This window comes from Microcaecilia unicolor, chromosome 4 (assembly GCF_901765095.1).
Source record: "Microcaecilia unicolor chromosome 4, aMicUni1.1, whole genome shotgun sequence".
Lineage (NCBI taxonomy): Eukaryota > Metazoa > Chordata > Amphibia > Gymnophiona > Siphonopidae > Microcaecilia > Microcaecilia unicolor.
Genome location: NC_044034.1, coordinates 170,470,335 through 170,494,781, shown reverse-complemented (window position 1 = coordinate 170,494,781; position 24,447 = coordinate 170,470,335). Strand labels below are relative to the sequence as shown.

The 24,447-nt window shown below is 43.9% G+C and overlaps 1 protein-coding gene across 1 annotated transcript in view; it reads left to right on the top strand.

Moving 5' to 3' along the window:
* Positions 1-24,447, top strand: part of LOC115468863 (NADH-cytochrome b5 reductase 2) — a 30,859-nt gene continuing 6,412 nt past the window's right edge. Inside the window, exons 1-7 of the mRNA XM_030200948.1 lie at positions 1-107; positions 1,576-1,722; positions 7,007-7,079; positions 9,790-9,896; positions 12,736-12,865; positions 14,743-14,826; positions 16,329-16,414. Of these exons, the coding sequence (XP_030056808.1) occupies positions 93-107; positions 1,576-1,722; positions 7,007-7,079; positions 9,790-9,896; positions 12,736-12,865; positions 14,743-14,826; positions 16,329-16,414 (642 nt within the window). The 5' untranslated portion in view covers positions 1-92. The remainder of the gene's footprint in view (positions 108-1,575; positions 1,723-7,006; positions 7,080-9,789; positions 9,897-12,735; positions 12,866-14,742; positions 14,827-16,328; positions 16,415-24,447) is intronic.

Here is a 24,447-nt window from a genome sequence, read left to right as displayed (position 1 = left end):
CTCCTCCTAATCAGGAGGAGGAGGAGGGACAGGGACAGTCGGAGCAGTGCAGAGTCCACTTTTCTTGCTCCCCGACCTTCAGAGGCTTCGGGATGACTCAAATTCTGGTAAATTAATTTCCGTTGTGGGGGGGGGGGGGGGGGGCTCCATCGGGGTTTTACTTCTGCACTAATCTGTTGACAGCCGATCGAAGGGCTGGGTCTGAGCCCATGACAGCAGAAAACTGCCCAGGGAGGCAGGAGCGTTACAGCTGGGTCAGGTGCAGTCACTGAACTGCCGCTTCTTATACTTGAAGTCAAATCCAGCCATAAGCGGAGCCTGATCTCAACTGGACACCGAGAATGCCACCATTCCTGGAGTTCACCACAGCACCCCAGAATATCCCCACCTCTGGATCTCAGAACAGTACCCCAGAATATCCAATCCCTAGATCTGAGCAAAACATCCTAGAAAATCTCCACCCTTGGATGTTAACACATCAGAGAATATATCTCCACCCCCCCCCCCCCCCCCTCCATCCCATTACGAGTAGCCTAATGGTTAGAACAGCAGATCAGATCCCACTGTGGTCCCCTTGTGTGACTTTGGAAAAGTCACTTAACCCTCCATTGCCTCAGGGACAAAAGATCATGAGCAAGGACAGGAAAATACCCAGTGAACCTGAATGTGGCTCACCTTGAGCTACAACTGAAAAAGGCCTGAGCTAAATATTGTTCATAATTTATTAAATGCTTGCTATACTGCATTCTGCTAACAGGTAGGTGGAAGTTGTTTCCAAATACTAAAATATTAAAAAAGAAAAGAACTTTAGTAAATTATAGATAGAAAAGTAATGAAAAATATAAAGGCTTTATTTGAAATTACTTTTAGTTTTCACCTACTCTGTGCCTACAGGACAAAAATTCTTTTTAATATAGTGGGTTAAAATAATATTTTGTTCTATTGTACAGGGGAGCTTTTGTTTACTTTGCCTCTCATTAGTTTAGAAAGAAGACAGCAGGCCCACTTGCAGCCACTCTGAAATCTTCCAGCGTGGACACCCCCGCTGTAGGGTTAAATAGTTTGAAGTGGGGCAGAGAATATAGAAGTCACATTAGCAGTAGGGAGAGGGGGACCAAATCACCTTTAGCATCTGCAAGATCTGGGGGGCACTGCCACCCCATGTCCATTCCAAACTATGACTTTGGTGGGGGCTCTTTTTGAAATTGAACTGAAACCATAGCAGATAACCTAGTTGGATAAAGATGATTATATTATTATCATGATTTACACAGGTCATTCCAAGCGGTGTTGCACATAGGTGCACAGCGGAGAGTCTCCTCTCCTTGGAATTTACAGTCTAAGTTAAGACGACAGTCATAAATGTAAAAGCTTTTGGGGGCTACAGAAGTCCCTTTTTAAAAATTCTGGAAACCTTTACATTCTTATAAAAACGTGCAACTTGATGATTCATTTTCTCTTTAACATGGCAGCACTGTGGCAATGATTGTGGGTTGCTTTGACAGATAGATGTCATTTGTTAACATGGTTAAAAACAAATATGGAATTATTTTCTTTTTCTTTTTTTTTTTTAAGGATTATCCTTTGCTAGTTGCCTTGGCCGTAATTGCAGTGTCCATTTTATTACTGACTTTAAAATTTTTGGGATCTCATACCAAGAAATCTACTATTACGTTACTGGATCCAAATGCCAAATATCCATTACCTTTGATAGAAAAACAGGTAACAGTGCATTTATTTGTAATAATTGATTTGAACATTAATGGATCCTAACAAAGTATTTATGTATAAAAATTGATTTGAAATTACTGTATTTTCAAAATCAATGTAGAGGCTTCACTGCCTACTTTGGTGATACTGTTAGATTAATTTTTCCTAGGACACAGAGATCATTGCCCCTAGGAAATCATTTACTATATTAAAGTCATAACATTACAGATTATAATTGAAAGATTTATACTGACTCTATTACTGTTACAGTGTTGACTCTTGTACATTGTTTTCCCACCCATTTTTGCCTCTTTCTTTATGTATAGCTCCCTCTTCAGGAAGTTGCCTGGTATCACAGGAACTCTTGTTGGCCTGTGGGCTGGAGAGAGTCCCCTCTATGACTACCCTTCTTCTCTTTGGCCAGCAGGGATCGCTGCAGTGGTGGTAGTCACCTTCTCTCTCTTTCTCTCCCCAGTGCTGCAGTGTGCCATTTTCACAAGGCAAATAACTTCAGGCAGCTGTGTCAGAAACCTAGAGGACCAGAAAATTACAGATTTGTTTTGTTTTTGTTCTTAATTTTGATGTTTGAGGCTGACAGCAATTTAAGAAACCTGTTCCTGGTACAAAGCCCCATTTTTCTGGTGGAATCCAGTCATGTATGGCTTTGAACATCTGAAGAAATCATTTATAAATGTAACCCCAGTTTGGGGCCTACAAAATGTAACTGGTTCTAGGAAGGGGTTCCACTCCTGTCCCTGGTTACTGAGTTCTTTGGATGTGGTTGAGCAGATGATGTCATGGACCAGACTCAAGGAATTTCTAGATGATTGTCTTTCTTCATACATGCCTAATGAGTGGCTTTCCTCATGCATGCTACACTTGACTGGCAAACTCTATCTCAATCAAACCCAAACTGGGTAAGGAATTCAGTCCAAACAAGGGAATGGTAGTTCTAAAAAAATATGCCAACATTTATATAACAGAAAACTTAGGGTGTCTTTCACTAAGGTGTGCTAAACACTGAGATGTCCATAGGAATATAATTTATTACTTGCCCAAGATCAAAAGGAGCAGTAGTGAGATTTGAACCAGCCACCTCTGGATTGCAAGACCAGTACTCTAACCACTAGGTTACTCCTCCACTAGGCAGGTCAGTGTTTAGCACCAGCTGATCTGTAGCTGAGCTAAAAACACTAATTCACCTTAGTAAAAGACCTCCTTAGTCTCTCCACAGAGTAAATGTTACGAACTTCCACACAGTTAAACAGATAGTAGTGTAGAGTTCAGTAACAAAATTAAATCAGGTCACACAGTGGCCCTTTTACCACAGACCCAATGCAGCAGCCACCGGCAGAAGTTCCGCCTCCAGCATGCGCCATTTCCAGTGCTGCTAGATTTTAAAAAATAAATACCGCAGGGGGGTTACCTGGTGGTAATCGCTTCCCAGTTACCACCAGGGTAGCACAGGAGCCCTTACTGCCACCTCAATGGGTGACAGTAAGTGCTCCCCCCACCCACGGCATGGGCACGTGGTAAGTGCAAGCTTACTACATAGCCATGTGTTTTATCGGGCTTTTTACCCACTGTGGTAAAAACGGCCCTGGAATGTGGCAAAAATGGCCACTGCTGCTACCGCAGGACCCTTTTTACTGCAGCTTGGCAGAAGGGCCCCTTAATTGAGAAGTTGGGAGAAATGATGAGATTTGCATGAGGTAAATTATTTCTTTCTCAGGCCCAAGAGTGGCTTCACAATTCACTTCCTCAATGGATTAGAAAAGGAGGTGCCAATAATAAACACCAGATTAAAAAAAAAAAGGGGGCAAAAATGCCCAGAGGAGAAAAAAATCCTACCGCAGGATCACCCTTTATGTCCAGTAAATTAGATATTGCTTAATGGAAATAAAACTCCTAACGTGTTTCTCACTGCTCCACTGGAAATATTGTTAACAGCCCGAGTGTAGGTGATATTTTTATGGACTAAACTTAGAGGGGTCTTTGACTAACAATTAGAGCAAGTTATCTGCAGCAGAGCCCATAGGAATAAAATGGGTCCTGTGGCAGTTAACATGCACTAATTTTAGTAAAAGACCTCCTTAATGTATCTTTGACAAGCTTTCTACATTTATCCTCTCTTCATTAGGTCAATGAAGAAAACATGCAGTTACAATGGATTTTAAATAGTATAAACTCTACTCCTGGGGGGATTCTGTACAAAAAAAATTTAAAATTCCATGCAAAAATTTTGAAAATTCTGGGACCCTTTTACTAAGGTGTGCCGAAAAATGGCCTGTACTGGTGTAGGTACTGTATTGGACACGCGCAGGTCCATGTTTCAGTGCGACTGCAAAAAAGGCCTTTTTGCCGAAAATGGACATGCAGCAAAATAAAAATCAGCATGCGTCCATTTTGGGCCTGAGACCTTATCACCACCCGTTGACTAAATAGGTCTCAGGCATTAACCGGGTGGTAATCGTCAGAGTGTACACTGCCGCGTGTTTTTTCATGCACATCAAAATTAGAATTACCGCCAGGGGCACACGGTAGCCGGGCAGTAGTTCTAGTTTGATGCATGTTGTACACTCGTAGGCGCCTACACGTCTAAGTAAAAAAGCCCCTCTGTGTGCATAATATTTTAAAATTCTGTGAATGAGGGGGGGCACTATTGAGCACCGTGTGAAGAAGCAGCGTGCTGGCTGAGCTCTCTTATAAAAACAGGAAATGCTGTAAAAATAGCAGGCATTTTTTATTATTATCACCTAACAACTCTCATATCATCAATGGCTTCTGGTAAAGCAGGTAAATGGAATAGGGTAGCGCCCAGCTCCCCTCAGAAAAATTTAGGTTCCAAAACAGAAGACTGCGTTACTGTGGCCATATTGGAAGAGATACATGCTTTGAAAGAATTGATGTGTGAAACTAAGGAAGATGTAACTGAAATCAAGGAAGAAGTGACGTTGATCAAAACGGAATTATCTCGAATTAACAGCAGAATTGAAACTTTAGACGAAAATATGATAATAATTCAACGACAGTGCAAGAAGATTGTGGTACTGAAGCGTGAGCTGGAGGACAGCAGGAATAACAGAGCTTGGCATAACAACATACGTATTCTAGGCTTACCGGAGTCAGTGGAAGGTCCAAACATGAAATTGAGAAATTCATACCATCAATCCTGGGGCTACAATTTGAAAAAGACTTTGATACAGACTACAGCACGCTCATGAGGGAGACAGGAGACACGATGGAGGTATGAGCTTGGTCAGCGTTACCAGTATTTCCTGCCTGCTGTTCTTTATTGCCATGTTTTTCTTGATCTCCCCCATACCAAGAGGAAGGGGACTATCAAGATCGATCCCTCAGTGGTTAGGACAGCGTCCCCTATACTGCAGTCGATCGCGAGGTACACCACCAGGACCCCTGCAAATTTGACCAGGCAAGAGCAGTCTGCTGAGGATTTTGGCGGAGGAGAGCCTGCTCCTCTTGGGTTCAGTGTCACTCTTTCACTCCCGGAGTGCAATCTCAATGGCAATCTTTTTGGAATACACTTACAAAATTCACAAGATCTGCAGCTATATCTCATTCAATGTTCTTCTTGCTACAGAGGGCTTTTTGGACTCCCAACAAATTGGCCAAATTGTCTATGTTGGCAACTTCTAAAGAAAACAAAACAAGAGATACCGATCTGCCCACTTAAACAAAAGTATAAAAGAACAAAATGCAGATCTAGTGAATTAAAAGAGACGTGGTTTATTAAAATAGTTTCTTGATGTGGCCACGTTTCGCCCTCAGACTGCATCAGGGGTAAAACTACAAAATAAAAACGTACATAATAAATCTCCTTATTAACATAGTTAAAATAAATAAATAACAACATAGATGAAAAACATAACTGAAAACACTTCACTCACATACAGGAGACAAGTAGTTTGAGTGTGATAACATGTATGTGGAGGAAAAGGAGATGAGACCTTTAAAATCAGTGCAAATTTCAGTGTGACATGCAGTTCAATGTTACAAATATAACAACCATATAAGCTTAATGTGATTCTGGTGCAAAGTGTACACATAGATAAGTATGCAATAAAATAATTGAATATTTACATACCTGAAAGGGGTTTAAACATATCATATCCCTAAAAGTTAACCTATTATACCACCTAAAACAGAAAACAGCAAGAACTCAATGCTTAGTCTCAGTCTGGCATTCCTGCATTTAAAAATCATAAAGGGGCCAAACGGAACATTTACTTGCTTAACACATCTCATTCACAGCAAAAACCAACAAATCTCATTACATGGACATAAATCTCAAAGTCCTAAATTTAAAAACTGTTTTAGAAACAAAGAGACACATCAGAAAACGTTACTTACTTAACACACTTCTCTAACCGGTTCGTTCTACTCCTGTCTGTTGACCAGCAGGTTTCAGTGTGCTGTGTGATTGGTTGCTTTTAAGCACCCATTAAATTTCAAAGCTTAGTGGAAAACTAAAACAATACAAAATTGCTATTTTATACAAAATACTCAATAGAAGTTCAATAAATCTTCTTACAAAAAATGTGTGTGTCAAAGAAATGTAAAAAATTTTAAAATGAGCCTGTACCGACGTTGAAAAAACAGTGTGAAATCCTCAATCCATATCAAATGGAGCACTCGAATCACCATGCTCATAATAAGCGCTTAGTAAGTATCAAGTAAACCTTATTAAAAAATGCTTAAAATATTTAATTTATGTGCGTTCCAGTCACCCAACTCTAGTGCATGCCAATAGCATCATTCTACTGAGCCACTCGTTTAATGATGTAAGAGCTCTTCAATGAAGTTCAAAGAACTTAGCATATTTTTAACTTTATTGAAGAGCCCTTGTGTCATTAAACAAGTGGTGCGGTGTGCCCGGCGGTAGTGCTATTTTGCCACATGCTACCCGCGCGGTAGCCCTACATGAAGAGAGAGATAAAAACCAATTATGTTTGTGTAACTGTCTAAGAACAGCTCTCAGAAATTTATTTGTTATAAATAATGGAGGTGGGAAATGAAAGTTGCCCAGAGAGTGTACAATCGAGTAATATGTCTTTATACTAATAATTAAGGTTATGAAATGAGTAGATTGAGTATGAAATTTCAATACTTGGATCATATTCAATATTAAAATATACCAATATCAATGTGCATCTCAAAATCTCTTGTTTTATCATCTAAACAACATCACAAAATGTAATGCTTTGATTGTAAAATGTCAGTGGAATATATTCTCTGAATAATTACTATTTCACTGTTACCTTTTTGATTCAATCAGGAAATCAGCCATGACACTAAGAGGTTCCGGTTTGGACTTCCAACTTCAGAACACATTTTGGGCCTTCCCATAGGTAATACATGGACTCATGTATGATCAAAGGACATTTTTTTTCAGCTTGACTACTATGTCAAAGCTTCTGAAACATGCCTACTGAATGTATATATGAGTTTTGTGCAAAAAGAATGATTATAAGTTAAATGTTGTTGTTATGTGATTGAAGTTAATACCCTAAGGTAATTCCATGAGCCAGGAGTTCCTCAAGTCATATATAAATTCCCTGAGTTTATCAAGGTTGTTATTTATTTAGTAGGATTTATTTACTGCCTTTTTGAAAGAATTCACTCAAGGCGGTGTACAGTAAGAATAAATCAAACATATGCAATAGACAATTGCAAGAGTAAAAATATTCAAATAACAATACAAAGTATAGCATAGTATACTACTTACAATGTCAACACAATACTTAGTAGAACATTTTAATAGACAGCATAGGGTATAAGCAAAGATGGAACATATAAATTATTTATTTATTTATTATTATTATTATTAGTTGCATTTGTATCCCACATTTTCCCACCTATTTGCAGGCTCAATGTGGCTTACAGACTATGGATATGAGAACGTCATTACATGTTTTATACAGACGGTTGATCATGAGCTGAGGTGAAAGAGGAATAAGATGGAAAGGTGTTAGATAAGGTCGTGTGAGAGGTGTTCTTTGGTGTATTTGGGTGGTTTAATGATTTGGTTCATTGAGGGTGACTTTTGTAGGCTCTATTGAAGAGATGTGTTTTCAGAGCTTTGCGAAAGCTGGTTAGATTGGTCATGGTTTTAGGTAAGAGGCGTTGGAAAATAAGGTGACTAATTTTTAAAAAGTTGCACATGAAGTCAGAGAGAATAATTAGCCTTTGTCCTAAATTTAAACTTTTACCTCGGAGTTATTTATATTTTTATAGCAAACAATCCCTGTAGAGCAGTATATTTCAGCCCGATCTTTAGGGACTGCCTGGCAAATCTTGTTTTCAGAATATGTTGAGTGAATAGGGCATGGATATAACAAAAGAGAGGGAACGAAGTACAAACTAAAGTCCAAACAAAAAAAACAGCACCACGAGCCTTTAAAAATGGAACACAGTTCTTTAATGAATGAGCCTTGACAAAAAGACCCGACACGGGCCTTGTTTCGGTGACTAGCACCTGCGTCAGGGGTCACAGTGATGACATGGAAAACTTGGGGAATAACTCGAATATATTCCTCTACAATATATTATTCCTTACCCCACGTCTCATATAGTAAAAGCTACAAAGCACCAAGGCACTTTCACTTTCTGTATCCAAATGGATATTTTTATAGCAAACAATCCCTGTAGAGCAGTATATTTCAGCCCGATCTTTAGGGACTGCCTGGCAAATCTTGTTTTCAGAATATGTTGAGTGAATAGGGCATGAAATAGATGATCATGTAGTGGAGTTAGTACTTACAAACACATCTCTTGCCTATTTATCTGATCCGGGAGATCCTGAAAACTTGACTGACCAGGTGGAATCTGAGGACAGCTGTTAAAGATAGATGTGAAGACTGGTCTGTTTCTGAGGTTGAGCAAAGTTTGAAGTTATATACTCAAGGAGACGTCTGTTGATGGTAGAGTCCTACCACAAATGCCTGAAACAAATAGCTGTTTGGGATTAGGAATCAGCTACCCTTGGTTACTCACATGTAATTCAGGATTGTGATTGGAGTAATACAGGAGCCAACAACCTAGATGAAGTGTACCGGGATGCTTAAATTACCGTGTAAAGCATTTTGGGTAGAAGCACGAGAGCAGTTCCACTGCTAAATACCTGAAGTTGATAGAATTGGGCTAGACGCTAGAGCCTACTAGAAGGGACTCCTGGAAGAGGCAGAACACTAATGATCTAGAGAACTATCAAAAAGGCATAAAAGAAATGAAAACAAGATCAAATTTATGGTTGGAAGAATTAGTTTGTGAGCTTCCTTCCTGTGCTTTGTCATCTTCTCACTGTCACCAGCATTGAATACAAGTGCAATGGAACTCAGAGTTTTGTCCATAGTGTAATGATATTGTCAGCTGAGATAGTTCACAACTTGATAGCTTTAAAGACCGTGGAGCTGTTGGAGTGTTAAGCGCACATGCTAACAGGTTACTACAGAATATATTAAAGCATTTTGCATGCTTGAGCATTAACTAGCGTGTTATCTTATTTTAAAAAATATTTTTCAGAGGGTGGGTGGAGAATGGGTGTTCCCACATTATCAAGCTAGCATGATAGGATTAGCATGTACTAACTGAATAACGCAGAGTTAATGTGAGAATGCCTAGCACCTAATAATTAGGAGGCGGTAAGTGCTCCCACATTAATTTTTGCAGGTACTGCACACAATGTGCAATTAAAACCAAAGAAAAAACCCTTTAAAATGCTGCATTCAATCTGGGCATAGCATGCAGGAAAGTCCTGCATTAACCCAAGTTAAGCCCAGATTTTCTATCTCCAGATCATGAATGAGTTCTCCTTAATATTACTACTAGGGCTCACATTCTAAGTTTTTGTACCTGGGGCAATGGAGGGTTAAGTGATTTACCCAAGGAACTGCAGTCGGAATTGAAGCCAGGTTGCCAGGATCAAAGCCCGGCTACCCTAACCATTAGGCCACTCCTCCACATAATACATAATATATATTGCCCTGGTTAAACAAGTTCCACTGCAGCCACATGAGAGTTTGTGCTAACAAGGTTAAGTCTTCTCTCTTTCTTGCATAGGACAGCACGTTTACCTTTCTGCCAAAGTCAGTGGTAATCTGGTGATTCGAGCATACACCCCAGTCTCCAGTGATGAAGTGAAAGGCTATGTTGATTTAGTTGTAAAGGTAAGTTTTGCTGTTTGTCCAAATAAAGTTGTGGACAGTAGCACATATCCGTAATGCTGTATTCCACATGCATCTTCAAAGGACAATTTTAAAAACCATCGTAGCACCTAAAACAATGCTGGTCACTGCATCTCAAAAAAGATATAGTGGAATTAGAAAAGGTATAGAGAAGGGTGACAAAAATGATAAAGGGGATGGGACGACTTCCCTATAAGAAAAGGCTGAAGCATCTAGAGCTCTTCAGCTTGGAGAAGAGATGGCTGAGGGGAAATATGATAGAGGTCTATAAAATAATGAGTGGAATGGAATGGGTAGACGTGAATCGTTTGTTTACTGTTTCCAAAAATACTAGGACTAGGGAGCATGCAATGAAGCTAGAAAGTAGTACATTTAATACGAATCAGAGAAAATTTTTCTTCACTCAACGTGTAATTAAACTCTGGAATTTGTTGCCAGAGAATGTAGTAAAGGTAGTTAGCTTTGCGAGGCTTAAAAAGAGTCTGGACAGCTTCCTAAAGGAAAAGCCCATAGACCATTATTAAATTGACTTGGGAAAATCCACTGCTTATTTCTGGGATAAGCAGCATAAAATGCATTGAGTTTTCTGGGATCTTGCCAGGTATTTGTGACCTGGATTGGCCACTGTTGGAAACAGGATGCCGGGTTTGATGGACCTTTGGTCTGTCCCGGTATGGCAATACTGTATTTATGTACTTATGTGTGTAAATAAGTATTTATAAACTTATGTGATGATATGTACGTGAAGATGTTCCTTGGGGTGGACTTGGGGTTTGCAATTTACGCACATAAGAAACTAGGTGAAATAACTGGGTTTTGATACCACAGAGGTTAGCACAATTTCCACCTCAGTCAAAATGGTCAGACAGCTAACATTTTTAACAGCTACAACTGTTGCTGACGCAGCAGTTTGAGATACTGCAAAATGCTGGCCATGTCAGAAGAGATGATGTTTCATCTTTAAAAGTTAAATTTTTGCACACTTTTGATTTGAGTGATATGATTAAAAAAAAGGATTTAAAAATAAAAGATCTGTTTTCCCAGCACTGTAAACAAAGAAAATAATAAAAGAAGGGGAGGTTTTTTGAAGCCAGTGATTGAATAGTTGACAAACCACAAAACCAGGGCAGTGGTTGTCAATAGTCTGAGTTTTTTCCCTACTACATTTAATGGTTGTGGAGTTCTAAAATGTGATTCCATAGTGGTAACTCAGTACACTAGAAGCTGGTATTTATCTATATACAGTGGGATCTTTTTATAGGTATTCTTGAACATTTTTTCCATTGTTCTGTTGATTTATTGTGTATATGACTTTTTAAAAATATTCATGCATTCTCATTTTGGGAACTCCAAGTACAATTTTTTGGCCTGCCAAACCATGCATTCTTGAAATCTCTGCATCTCGAAGCATCTGCAGATGGAAATAATTATGTACTGAAATAGCCACTTACATGTGCATGCAATCTACATCGATAATGCCACTGTTTCCATATGCAAATGATTCTAAGACAGGGGTGAAGAAATTCAGGCCTTGATAGCTGCAAACAATTCAGGTTTTCAGGATATCTCTAATACATATGCATGAGATAGATCTGCATAGATACTACCTCCGTTGTATGCAAATCTACCTCATGCATATTTATTATGAAAACCTGATCTGTGGCAGTCACGGCTTGAACTCCTGCATCCCTGTTCTAAAATGACCTCCTACATGAGTATTCATGGAACTCTGGAATCTTCTCCATTACTTTGTGAATAAAGCAGAAGACAAATCCACATTTATTCCTGGAAGAGGTAAGCTAAATTCAAATCCCTTGCCCTTCCCTTTCTCAGTGTGAATGGAATGGGAAGCAAGAGTACAGTTTTGTAAGTAATACAAGACAGCATTCTGGCTGTAGAAATACCAGGACCTGAAGGAGTTTCTTCTGAAAATCTGAACAGCAGCCGCACTTTCTAAAAATAGGCTCTGTTATCATCCAATTAAGGTTTTAGTTTTACTATTGTTTAAACAGGTTGTATGGTAATGTGATTACAGCTTGGAGGTTTTATTGTTCACCTTCTGCAACTGGGGTTGGCCTTTCTAGTGTTGTATTTTGCAATTGTGAAATCACTGTAATGCAGAGTTCAGCAAAAAGAGCAGCCGAAGGGGAGTTTCTCTCTGGCACTGGTAAAACGAGCTATCACCTGGAATGGGGAAGCATGACGGTGGTTAGGGAATTATAATGACTAAATTAAAAGTAAAGTTTTTCTTCCTTTGGTGGGATTCTATGCAGTTTTATGTACAACTTTTCACAAAGTCTACTCAGAAAAAATTGATTGAGTTGGCCTCAGGTTGAAACCTGTGAGCAGCAGCGTCAGGTCGTTAAGGATTCAGAACTAGCTACTGTCATTTGTGTCCTTTTAATTAACACTCATAGTTCAATTACCCTCGCCAAATACTTCCTTCACTCAACACATGCTTGGCTGGGGAATGTAGCTTTCCGGAGCAAGCATAAGGATAGTGAAGGAAAGATGTACTTTTCTTGGGTATTGTCATAAATTATGAATACATTTGAAGTTGGAAGTCTTGACAATTGCATCGTTGCTCCCAGGTTCCAGACTGGAGCTAATGCAGCCCTTTTGCATGAGTGCTTACAGTCTGGATGTTAAATGTTTGCTGCAACTCATCCCAGACAGACATCTCAGAGCATCTTACAGATTAGTGAAGAGGTAAATGGCTGTCTCATGTAGGGGATGGTCTGAAAAGTTTCCATTTAAGCTTTTGTTGGTCATATTGTACTGCCCCTATTTCTGCCTGCTGAACATGTGTCACATTCTTCAGGTCTATTACAAAAATGTGCACCCGAACTACCCAGATGGAGGTAAAATGTCGCAACATCTGGACAGCATGAAAATAGGAGACACGATTGACTTCAGAGGGCCAAATGGGCTCCTGGTATATAAAGGGAAAGGTAAGCATGCCAAAGGTGCTGTTCAGTCAGAGACAGGGAATGAGTTCAGAACTTGCAGATCCTGGTTACATAACTTTTTGCTAGTCAAAAAGCTGAGATGATCATAAGTGTCACAGAGGCCTAATTGCTTTGAGGGCTTGAATAAGGCATTGTTAGTAAAGTCCAGCTGAAAGAATTTGTTGTTATGCCTTTGCAATTACATAGTTCCATTACATAGTCACTGACAACAGATAAAGATCAGTATGGTCCATCTAGTCTGCCCAGCAAGGTGGCTAGAATTGTAGATTTGTACTTGCCACTCCGTGCAGGTAATATCACTCTATACCAGTGATCCTCAAACTAGGTTCTGTGGAACCCTAGGATTCTGCAAACTCTCTTCAGGGGTTCTGCATCAATCAGGAGCCAACATGAGTAGGAGCACTGTGGATGGTTCCTGCCCATGCTGGCTCCAGTCTCAAAATGGCTGCTGGGACCTCCAGTGGCAGTCTCACGAGATTGCCATGGAAGATCCTGGCAGTCATCGTGTCTGCAGAGCCTCTAAACCACCCACAATACAGTAAGCCCATGGGGTGGGTGGGGGACCTACATGTGGTTCCATGAGAGGGGGGCTTCTTGTGTCAGGGGGGAGGAGGAGGGGGGATTGAGTGGGGTTCCTCAATGTATGAAAAATATTTTAGTTTTTCTGCTATAGAAAAAAGTTTGGGAATCATTGCTCTATGTCCTTGTTTGGGATTGTACCTGCTATAGTATGCTCACTTTTTCTGCATTGGACCTTTGAAGTATTGAGAATCTTTTGTTATAGAGAATAGACTCTTTTGGAAAGCGTATACATTCTTTCCTAACAGAGTGCATATGGGTGAACCATCACGTATGTGAGAACTAGTGCACATATGCAATTGTGTATATGCAAACTAGTGTGCATAAGCGTGAACCATCGTGCATGTGTGAACTAGTGCACATATTGTGAACCATTGCGTATGTGCGAACTAGTGCGCATATTATTATTATTAAGATTTTTTTACCGCCTTTTTGAAGGAATTCACTCAAGGCAGTGTACAGCAAGAATAAGTCAAACATAAGCAATAGACAATTACAGCAGTAAAAACATTCAAACAACAATACAAAGTGTGGCATGTGTGATCCATCGCTCATGTACGAACTAGTCTGCATATTTATTTATTTATTTATTTTCTGCATTTATATCCCACATTTTCCCACCTCTTTGCAGGCTCAATGTGGCTTACAAATACCATAGTGGTGATCGCCATTTCCAGAATAAGAAATACAGAAGAATGTTCCAATCAGAGTATATAGAGTACACAGTAAATTAGAATAAAATTGGTAATCAATACATTTCAGGTGCTGAAATCAAGGGTAGTGAAAAGCGTTCAATAATGATAATGTGATAAAGTAACCAAAATAAGAATAATTCAATGTTAACTAATTCTGGTACAGTTCTGATGGCCTGTTTTTTAAGAAGGGTCCTTTTGATAAGTCTCTCCGAACAGGTTAGTCTTTAATAGTTTCCGGAAGGCTGCCAAATCGTGTGTTGTTTTTATGGCATTCGGCAGTGCATTCCAACGTTGTGTACAAATGCATATGCATGCACTATCAGGAAAGAATACGCAATCTTTCCAACAAAGTGTATTCTCATTGCAAACAGTTTGCACTCTTTGCACAGAGTGTGCCTGCTTTTCCAAGAGGGCACGCTATTTACAATGAGGGCGCACTCTTAACAATATGGCCTCCGAAACAAAACAAAATGAACAACGCAGCAAAAGACATGAAAAACAAAATGATACAAAACCTTTTGGCCTGCCCACCTTTCTGCACATATAAAGCGGGTTAAAGGATGGATGTTGGTGTATGTCTTCCAGGTGCGCTTGCTATCAGACCGGACAAAAAGTCAGAACCAAAGATGAGGTTTGCAAAGCATCTTGGGATGATAGCTGGAGGAACAGGTAAAATACATTCACAGATGTGACACATGGCAAGAAAAAATAAATGCAGAAATCCAGAGCTGTTTCTCATAACAGCACTTTACAAATTATCCTGGCTTACTAGAAATCTGGTTTAAATGCTGACCAAGATAGGGCAAACAAAGGAAAGCAAAAGCAACAGAAGGAAGGGTGGGAGAAAAATTTCAGAAAGAGGTGTTGTTGCTGATGAAGACTGATGGTGGTAGAGTCCAGTAAGACAGGGGCGTAGCAAGACAACAGATTTTGGGTAGGCCTCAGCAAGAAGTGGGCGGGCACCAAGTGTTCTCCCCCCCCCCCCCCCCCCCCCAATAACCACCACCACCAAAAATATATCTCAGCTGGCAGGAAAATGCTTGTTTCCACCTTGGCAGTCTGCAGCAGGCATGCGCTGAAAACTGAGCATGCACAGGTGCAGGTATCATGGAGAGTAGCATTTTCGTTACCATCAGGGGGAAGTCTTCAGCTGGCGGAGCATGAGATCCCCACCAGCTACCGCTAAACGTGTGCTACTGTTGGGAGGGCCTGAGCTCTAAGTGGGTGGGCCCTGGCCCACCCAGGCCCACCTGTGGCTACGCCACTGAGACTGTCAGATGTAAATGCAGAAGAAATGGGAATAACAGATTGAGTTCATGGCACCAGATGGCTGATTTTGCCTCTCTGGGTCACTGTGGTTTCAAAATAACCTTGAGAGCTGTACTATAACCCTCATACTCTCTCAATATCCCTCCAGCTGCTTAAAGAGGCATGTTTCATTATCTTACATTTTTGCTTCAAGGTTGTCAATGCACAAGGCAGTACACTACAGGGGCATACCAACTTATCTAAACTTGTCATGGCCAGTCACTACAACTACTCACCTAATCATAAGAGCAGCACAGAAACAAGACACTTGACCTTCCAGGACTCTTCCTTAACAGCTGGAAGATAAGGGACAGCATTACAGGTGTTGTTCTCTAGTGTAAAGCACAGTGTGGTGGTGGCAGCCTATGTGGACATTTTCTATATGCATAGGAGCCAGCTCTGAGCTTATACAATATTGAGCAAACTCTTTGACTGTGTCCAGGGAGGGGTAATTTCCAGTGGGTTTAGCACTCCCAATAATTTTAAAAAGTTGGCTCCTAAGACTACAAATAATTAAAAAAAAAAGTCAAAATGTTTTCTGTGACATTTATGACCTTTTGCTAGAGAGTGTTTATTCAAGACAGAGTGAGCAGTTTGATACTAATGTAAAGGAATTCAGGGCACGGCTGCTTTACAAGTCTCATGTCCTTTCCCCAGAAGCAGATGAGCTTTTGACTGTTTCATTCCTTTTCCCAAACCACAAACATTCGTTTCTGTGACCATCACTCACTGTCCACTACTTTGGGCAAAACAATGGATCTTGCTGGACTCCTTCCTTTCATTTGCCATCTTGTGGCTAAGAGTTTCTCAAGATAGACTGACTAATAGGTTTCCCTTCTTCTACTCTGGACTTGTCTGCCTAGGAATAACTCCAATGCTGCAGCTGATTCGTCACATCACCAGTGATCCGACAGATCATACGAAGCTGTCTCTCATCTTTGCTAATCAGGTGAACAATTTCTGCAGTTTGCGCAGATTTGGTGTGTGTTGGACTTTGAAATGGGAAAGTGTGCTCATTACAGCTTCAAACAGATAAATATCAGTGTTATGGATTTCTTTTCATCCTGTCTGTTTGAAACAGGGATTTCTCCAAAGACAAGCAGGCCAATATTCTCACTGATGGGTGACGTCACGTCGGCCCGGAGGACTTTCCAGCAAAGTCCATGACAAAGTCTAAAATGTCCCCCGTTGCGCGGGCGGATGCAGTGCGCATGCGCGCGTCCACTTTCCCGCCCGCCGCGCGGGCACATTCCTCAGTTTTTTCTTCTCCGCGTCTGAGGTGACACGGAGCTCGACGATCTCGTCTTCGTGTTCCTCCTGTGCCCGGAGGTGAAGAAAGAAAAAAGCGAAGTATCCTTTTTTTTTGTTATCTTAGATTGTTTTCGTTTATTAAGTTTCCTTTATTTTAGTCTGCGATTTTATTTAAATCGCTCGGTCGGGTATTTTTTTCCCGTCTTTTTCTTTTCTTTTTCTGTGTCATTATTTTTCTAGACACAATCGCGTCTTTTGATTTGGCAGGGACAATTTTTCCCGAGATGTCAACGAAGACGCCCAGCGGCTTCAAGCCTTGTGCCCGCTGCCATCGGGCCATCTCTGGCACTGATACACACTCGTGGTGTATTCAGTGCCTTGGGCCGGACCACCGCTCGGAGAGTTGTAAATTGTGTCTCGCCATGAAGAAGCGGACACTGCTCTCTCGAGACGCCCAGAGAGAGAAGATTTTTGGGCCCGGTGCTTCGGCGTCGGCGCCGTCGACGTCGGCGCCGTCGACGTCGTCTAAGTCGGTGCCCTCCAAACCGGCGCCGGGCAAGTCGGTGCCGGTGAAGTCGGTGCCGTCGAGGATGATGTCTTCGAGGCCGACGTCGTCGAAGTCGACGTCGAAGGAGGCGTCGGCACCGGGAGACAGGGGACAGGCTGCCTTTAGACCCATGCACGCTGGGAGCAGTGATGCATCGAGTGGGTCTCCACCCGCCTCGGCGCCTCCTGCTGTGCAGGCCCCCCGGGACCGTCCTGCGTCGGACCCGGCCCCGAGGAGACGTGTGGATTCCACGTCCTCCTCTCCGGTGCCGAGGAGTCTCGATGACATGCGTCGGGCGAAGGCCAAGAAGCATCGTCGTCGATCTCCTTCGAGACACGGCACCGGGAGCTCCGGGTCATCGATGCACTCGATACCCGAGAAGCATCGGTGCCGAGAGGATCGCTCTCCCTCTATTACTGAGGTTCCGACGCGTGGGGTCGCTGGCAGCCGAGTCCCCACTCCCCAACCTCAGCAGACTTTGCCTCTGGCACCTCAACCGACCCCGCAGCCTTTTCCGACTCCAGCTGTGGATGAGAGTATGCAGGCCATGTTCCCTTTTTTCTTGAACATGATGCAGCAGTGGCAGTCGGCATCGAGGTTGTCGGTGCCGACGGCGTCGACGGGGCCGGTGTCGATGCTTTCAGAGGCACCGGTGCCGACGGCGTCGAAGGTGTCGACATTGCCGATGCCGGATGTTCCTGCATCAGGCCTTCAGCCTGTGGTGAGGTCTGTTTCACCGGTGCCGTCTCCGGTGCCGGTGCCTTTGACCTCCCAAGTTGACTCTCCCGAGACATCGGAGCAGGAAGCTTCCCCGGAGCCTCAGGGACCATCAACTTCTCGGCACCATCATAGAGGCCATCATGCCTCTTTGTCGAGACGGGCTCAGATTCGGGCGGCTCTGTCTGAGCTTTTAGCCCCATCTGATGGTACCTCATCCGAGGATGATGAAGGAATGCATGGGGAGTTCTCTGGCGAGGATTCTCAAGGCATTCCATCTGACTCCACTCCCTCGCCACAAAGGCAGCTATCTCCTCCCGAGAGCTTGTCTTTTTCATCTTTTGTTCGGGAGATGTCTGAGGCCATCCCCTTCCCCGTGGAAATTGTGGACGAGCCCAGAGCCAAAATGCTTGAGGTTCTGGACTATCCATCTCCACCTTCATCTTCTGCCACAGTTCCTTTTCATGAGACTCTTAAGGAACTTATGCTAAGGAACTGGGAGAAGCCTTTTTCAAGTCCAACCGTCCCTAAGAAAGCTGAGTCCCAATATAGGATCCACGGGGAACCCAGTCTCATGCAGACCCAATTGCCTCATGATTCAGCGGTGGTGGATTCTGCCCTCAGAAGAGCCAAGAGTTCCAGAAATTTCTCCTCGGCGCCCCCGGGGCGAGAATATGCAACTCTGGACTCTTTTGGGAGGAAGGCGTATCAGGCTGGTCTGCTCGCTTCCAAAATCCAGTCTTACCAGCTCTTCACGAGCGTGCATTTACGGAACTCTGTGAGGCAACGAGAGTTTAGTAGATACACTCTCTGAGGAGAAAGCTGAACCCTTTCGCCAAGTGATCAGGCAGCAGAAGGCGTGTCGCAAGTTCCTGTCCAGGGGCATTTTTGACACTTGCGATGTGACATCTCGCTTTTCCGCTCAAGGTATAGCGATGCGCAGGCTCTCATGGCTGCGTGCCTCTAACCTGGAGGAAAGAACTCAGCGGAAAATAGCAGATATCCCATGCCGGGGGGATCACCTTTTTGGAGAGAAGGTTGAAGAGATGATTGATCATCTCTACCAGCGTGATAACGCTATGGACTCTCTCTCCCGCCGGGCGCCTTCTGCAACCACTTCCACTGCTAGGAAGTTTTTTAAGGGAAAGAGGAGTGCTCCCTTCGCTTCTAGAAATCGTAGGTACACTCCTTATTCCCGTCAGCCGGTTCAGGCTCGACCCCAGCCCGCTCGCTCTCGTCAGCAGCGGGCACCGAAGCAGCCCCCTGCAGCTCCCCAGCAAAAACCAGGGACGGGTTTTTGACTGGCTCCAGCAGAGCATAGCCGAAATCAAAGTACCTGTGCCGAACGATCTGCCGGTCGGGGGGAGGTTAAAATTTTTTCACCAAAGGTGGCCTCTCGTAACCTCCGACCAGTGGGTTCTTCAAATAGTCCGGTGCGGGTACACCCTCAATTTGATTTCCAAACCTCCAAATTGCCCACCAGGAGCTCAGTCTTTCAGCTCCTACCACAAGCAGATACTTGCAGAGGAACTCTCCGCCCTTCTCAGCGCCAATGCGGTCGAGCCCGTACCACCAGGGCAGGAAGGGCTGGGATTCTATTCCAGGTATTTCCTTGTGGAAAAGAAAACAGGGGGGATGCGTCCCATCCTAGACCTAAGGGCCCTGAACAAATATCTGGTCAAAGAAAAGTTCAGGATGCTTTCCCTGGGCACTCTTCTTCCCATGATTCAGAAAAACGATTGGCTATGCTCTCTGGACTTGAAGGATGCTTACACTCACATACCGATACTTCCAGCCCACAGGAAGTATCTTCGGTTTCGGCTGGGAACACAGCACTTTCAGTACTGTGTTTTGCCTTTTGGCTTGGCGTCTGCACCCAGGGTTTTTACAAAGTGCCTGGCCGTTGTGGCAGCGTCGCTACGCAGACTGGGAGTGCATGTGTTCCCTTATCTGGACGATTGGCTGGTGAAGAACACCTCCCCGCAAGAAACTTTGCAGTCTATGCGGATGACTATTCAGGTGCTAGAGATGCTGGGCTTTGTCATCAATTACCCCAAGTCCCATCTCGTCCCTGTGCAAAAATTGGAATTCATAGGAGCTCTGTTGTGCACACAGACAGCTTGTGCTTATCTCCCAGGACCCAGGGCAGACAGACTTCTGTCTCTGGTGTCCAAAGTGCAAGCATCTCAGCAGGTCACAGCTCGGCAGATGTTGAGATTGCTTGGCCACATGGCCTCCACAGTTCATGTGACACCCATGGCACGTCTACACATGAGATCGGCTCAATGGACCCTAGCTTCTCAGTGGTTTCAAGCCACAGGGAATCTAGAGGATGTTGTCCGGCTGTCCACCAATTTTCGAAATTCCCTCAGTTGGTGGACCATTCGATCCAATCTGGTCTTGGGACGCCCATTCCAAATTCCTCAGCCTCAAAAAGTGCTGACGATGGATGCATCCCTCCTCGGGTGGGGAGCGCATGTAGATGGGCTTCACACTCAAGGAGCTTGGTCTCTTCAGGAGAAGCATCTCCAGATCAACCTCCTGGAATTGCGAGCGATCTGGAACGCTCTGAAGGCATTCAGAGATCGGCTAGCCAACAAAATTGTTCTCATTCAGACAGACAATCAAGTGGCAATGTATTACACCAACAAGCAAGGGGGTACCGGATCCCGTCCTCTGTGCCAGGAGGCCGTGCAGATGTGGCTATGGGCCTATCAAAACGGAATGTTTCTCCAAGCCACTTATCTAGCCGGTGTAAACAATGGTCTGGCCGACAGACTGAGCAGAGTTATGCGGCCTCACGAGTGGTCCTTGAACATGACTATTGCCAAAAAGATCTTTCGAGTTTGGGGAACTCCGTCGATAGATCTTTTTGCTTCCCAGGACACTCACAAGGTTCCTCAATTCTGTTCCAGACTCCAGGCCCACGGCAGACTAGCGTCGGATGCCTTCCTCCTTTTTTGGGGGACAGGACTCCTGTACGCTTATCCTCCCATCCCTTTAGTGGGGAAGACTCTCCTGAAACTCAAGCAGGACCAGGGAACCATGATTCTGATAGCGCCTTTTTGGCCCCGTCAGATATGGTTTCCTCTTCTTCTGGAACTTTCGTCAGAAGAGCCATGGAGATTGGATTGTTTTCCGACCCTCATTACTCAGAACGAGGGGGCGCTTCTACATCCCAACCTCCGGTCTCTAGCTCTCACGGCCTGGATGTTGCGAGCATAGAGGTTGCCTCCTTTGGTCTCTCTGAGGGTGTCTCCAGAGTTCTGTTTGCTTCCAGGAAAGATTCCACACATAAGTGTTACTCTTTTAAATGGAGGAGGTTTGCCGTCTGGTGTGACAGTAACGGTCTAGATCCTTTCTCTTGTCCTGCACAGACCTTGCTTGAGTACCTTCTGCATTTATCCGAGTCCGGTCTTAAGACTAACTCGGTCAAGGTTCACCTTAGCGCTATCAGTGCTTACCATTCACATGTTGATGGCTTGCCGATTTCTGGACAGCCTTTAGTCATGCGTTTCATGAGAGGTTTGTTTTTGTCAAAGCCCCCTATCAAACCTCCTCCAGTGCCATGGGATCTCAATGTCGTTCTCACCCAGCTGATGACAACTCCTTTTGAGCCACTGGATTCCTGCCATCTGAAGTACTTGACCTTGAAGGTCATTTTCTTGGTGGCTGTTACTTCAGCTCGTAGGGTCAGTGAGCTTCAAGCCCTGGTAGTTCATGCACCATTCCTTGTCTTTCATCATGACAGAGTAGTCCTCCGCACCCACCCAAAGTTTCTACCGAAGGTGGTGTCGGAGTTCCATCTGAACCAGTCAATTGTCTTGCCAACATTCTTTCCCCCTCCTCACTTGAGCCCGGGCGAAAGCAAGTTGCACACTTTGGACTGTAAAAGAGCACTGGCCTGTTACGTGGAGCGGACGCGCCCCTTCAGAAAGTCCGCCCATCTGTTTGTTTCTTTTAATCCCAACAAGAGGGGAGTTGCTGTCGGAAAACGCACCATCTCTAATTGGCTAGCAGATTGCATTTCCTTCTCTTACGCCCAAGCCGGGCTGACTTTGGACGGTCATGTCACGGCTCATAATGTTAGAGCCATGGCTGCGTCGGTGGCTCATCTAAAGTCAGCCACCATAGAAGAGATTTGCAAAGCTGCGACGTGGGCTTCGATCCACACATTCACATCACATTACTGCCTTCAGCAGCATAGCCGACGCGACAGTCGGTTTGGGCAGTCGGTGCTGCAGAGTCTGTTTGGGGTTTAGAATCCAACTCCACCCCCCTAGGCCCATGTTTATTCTGTTCCAGGCTGCACTCTCAGTTAGTTGAATTTGGTTTCAGGTCAATTTTGTTTTTTGTCCTCGCCGTTGCGGGACCCAATTGACCATTCTTTGTTGTGTTGAGTGAGCCTGGGGGCTAGGGATACCCCATCAGTGAGAATATTGGCCTGCTTGTCTTTGGAGAAAGAGTAGTTACTCACCTGTAACAGGTGTTCTCCGAAGACAGCAGGCAATATATTCTCACAACCCTCCCACCTCCCCTTTGGAGTTGTATTCCTCTAATTCTTGTAATTAACTGAGGAATGTGCCCGCGCGGCGGGCGGGAAAGTGGACGCGCGCATGCGCACTGCATCCGCCCGCGCGACGGGGGACATTTTAGACTTTGTCATGGACTTTGCTGGAAAGTCCTCCGGGCCGACGTGACGTCACCCATCAGTGAGAATATATTGCCTGCTGTCTTCGGAGAACACCTGTTACAGGTGAGTAACTACTCTTTTTTCATAGCACTACGGCATACCGGCACGTTTTTTTTTTTTTAACTGCTCCCCATCAATCTCTGATCTTCCAATCATGAAGGTGCTGGTTAGGCTGCACAGCAGCATTCAGCCACAAGCAAGACTCCAGCAGCAGCTGTCCTAACCTGCTCTCTCACCCCCAGCCTATCATATACCTTTCAACATGATTGTCCCCTTTAGAGCACTAATAGCGGCAGCTGCCTGCATCGGCCCCGGGGTCCTTCTCTCTGTCCTGTCCCGACTCCTGCCCCCTTTGATGTAACTTCCTGTTTCTGCAGAGGTGCCGCAAAGAGAAAGATTCCAGGGCTGATGCAGGCAGCTTAATGTGCTGCTGTTAGTGCTCCGAAGAGAAAAAATCGCCTTGAAAGGTACACAGGGGAGGGGGATGTTGCATAGGGAAATATGCTGGGGTGGGGGGAGGGGAAGGAGAGAGACATGCTGGACAATGGAGGGAAGGAGGAACAAAGAATAGGGAGAGATATTGGACCTGGGGCAGAGGTGGAGGGGAAGGTGAGATACTGGCAAATGAGAGGGTAGGATGGTGAGATGTTAGATCATAGGGTGAAGGGGAGGGAGGAAAGAGAGAGGGAAACATGCTGGATCATGGAGTGAAGGAGAAGAAGGAAAGAGAGAGGAAAATACACTGGATCATGGGGTGAAAGGGAGGGATAACAGAAACCAGACTAGCAAAATTCAGTGCCAACTAATGATATTACTCAGATTTGGAACTTCTTGTGAAACTTGACCAAAGGTACATATATTCAAAATTACTCTGGACTTATATTTCAGTGCCATGCCTCCCCTTTTATGCCTGCCTTATTCTTTCTGATATATGATGGGATGCATTGAACTATGTATCCATAATGGCAACAGCAGCATAAAGTAATTTGTGATCACTTATTTTGTATTTGGCTCTATCCATGTTCTGTGTATATATGACTGAGGCACAGCATTCTGCTGATATGTAGTTTCTTTGTAGAAAATCCTGTTCGTTATGTTTTCCCAGTAGTGTGTTGGTATTCTAGGGACTGGTGTAATATTTTCCGTGATGCCTTTTTATATGCTCCATGCCTGGTAAAAGAGGTGTGGGTACTGTAGGGGCAAAACTGTAGATAGTGGCCCCGTCCCTAAGGTTGCCCTCTATATGTACCAGAACCTGTTTTTGTACAAAAAAAGCACTGGTTAGAAATAAGACTCTAACATGTAATCAGGGCTTTTTTTTTGAGGGGGTACTTGGGGGTACTGAGTACCGGCACCTTTTCCATTGTCTGCTAAAATTGACCCAAGGACCCCATGTTTTAATGAAAGAGCTCAAGCTCTACACAAAAATTCTGCCCTGTCATAGATTCTGTGACTGGTTGCAGGGGCCTGGCTTTTGTGGGATGGGTCCCTCAGTGATCACCCCATCCCTGAAGGGTACATATAGAGGGCAACCTTAGGGACGGGGCCACTATCTACGGTTTTGCCCCTACAGTACCCACTGGGAAAAGACCAAGGGTCCATCGAGCCCAGCTTCCTGTCCATGACAGCGGCCAATCCAGGCCAAGGGCACCTGGCAAGCTTCCTAAACGTACAAACATTCTATAAATGTTATTCCTGAAATTGTGGATTTTTCCCAAGTCCATTTAGTAGTGGTTTATGGCCTTGTTCTTTAGGAAACCGTCTAACCCCTTTT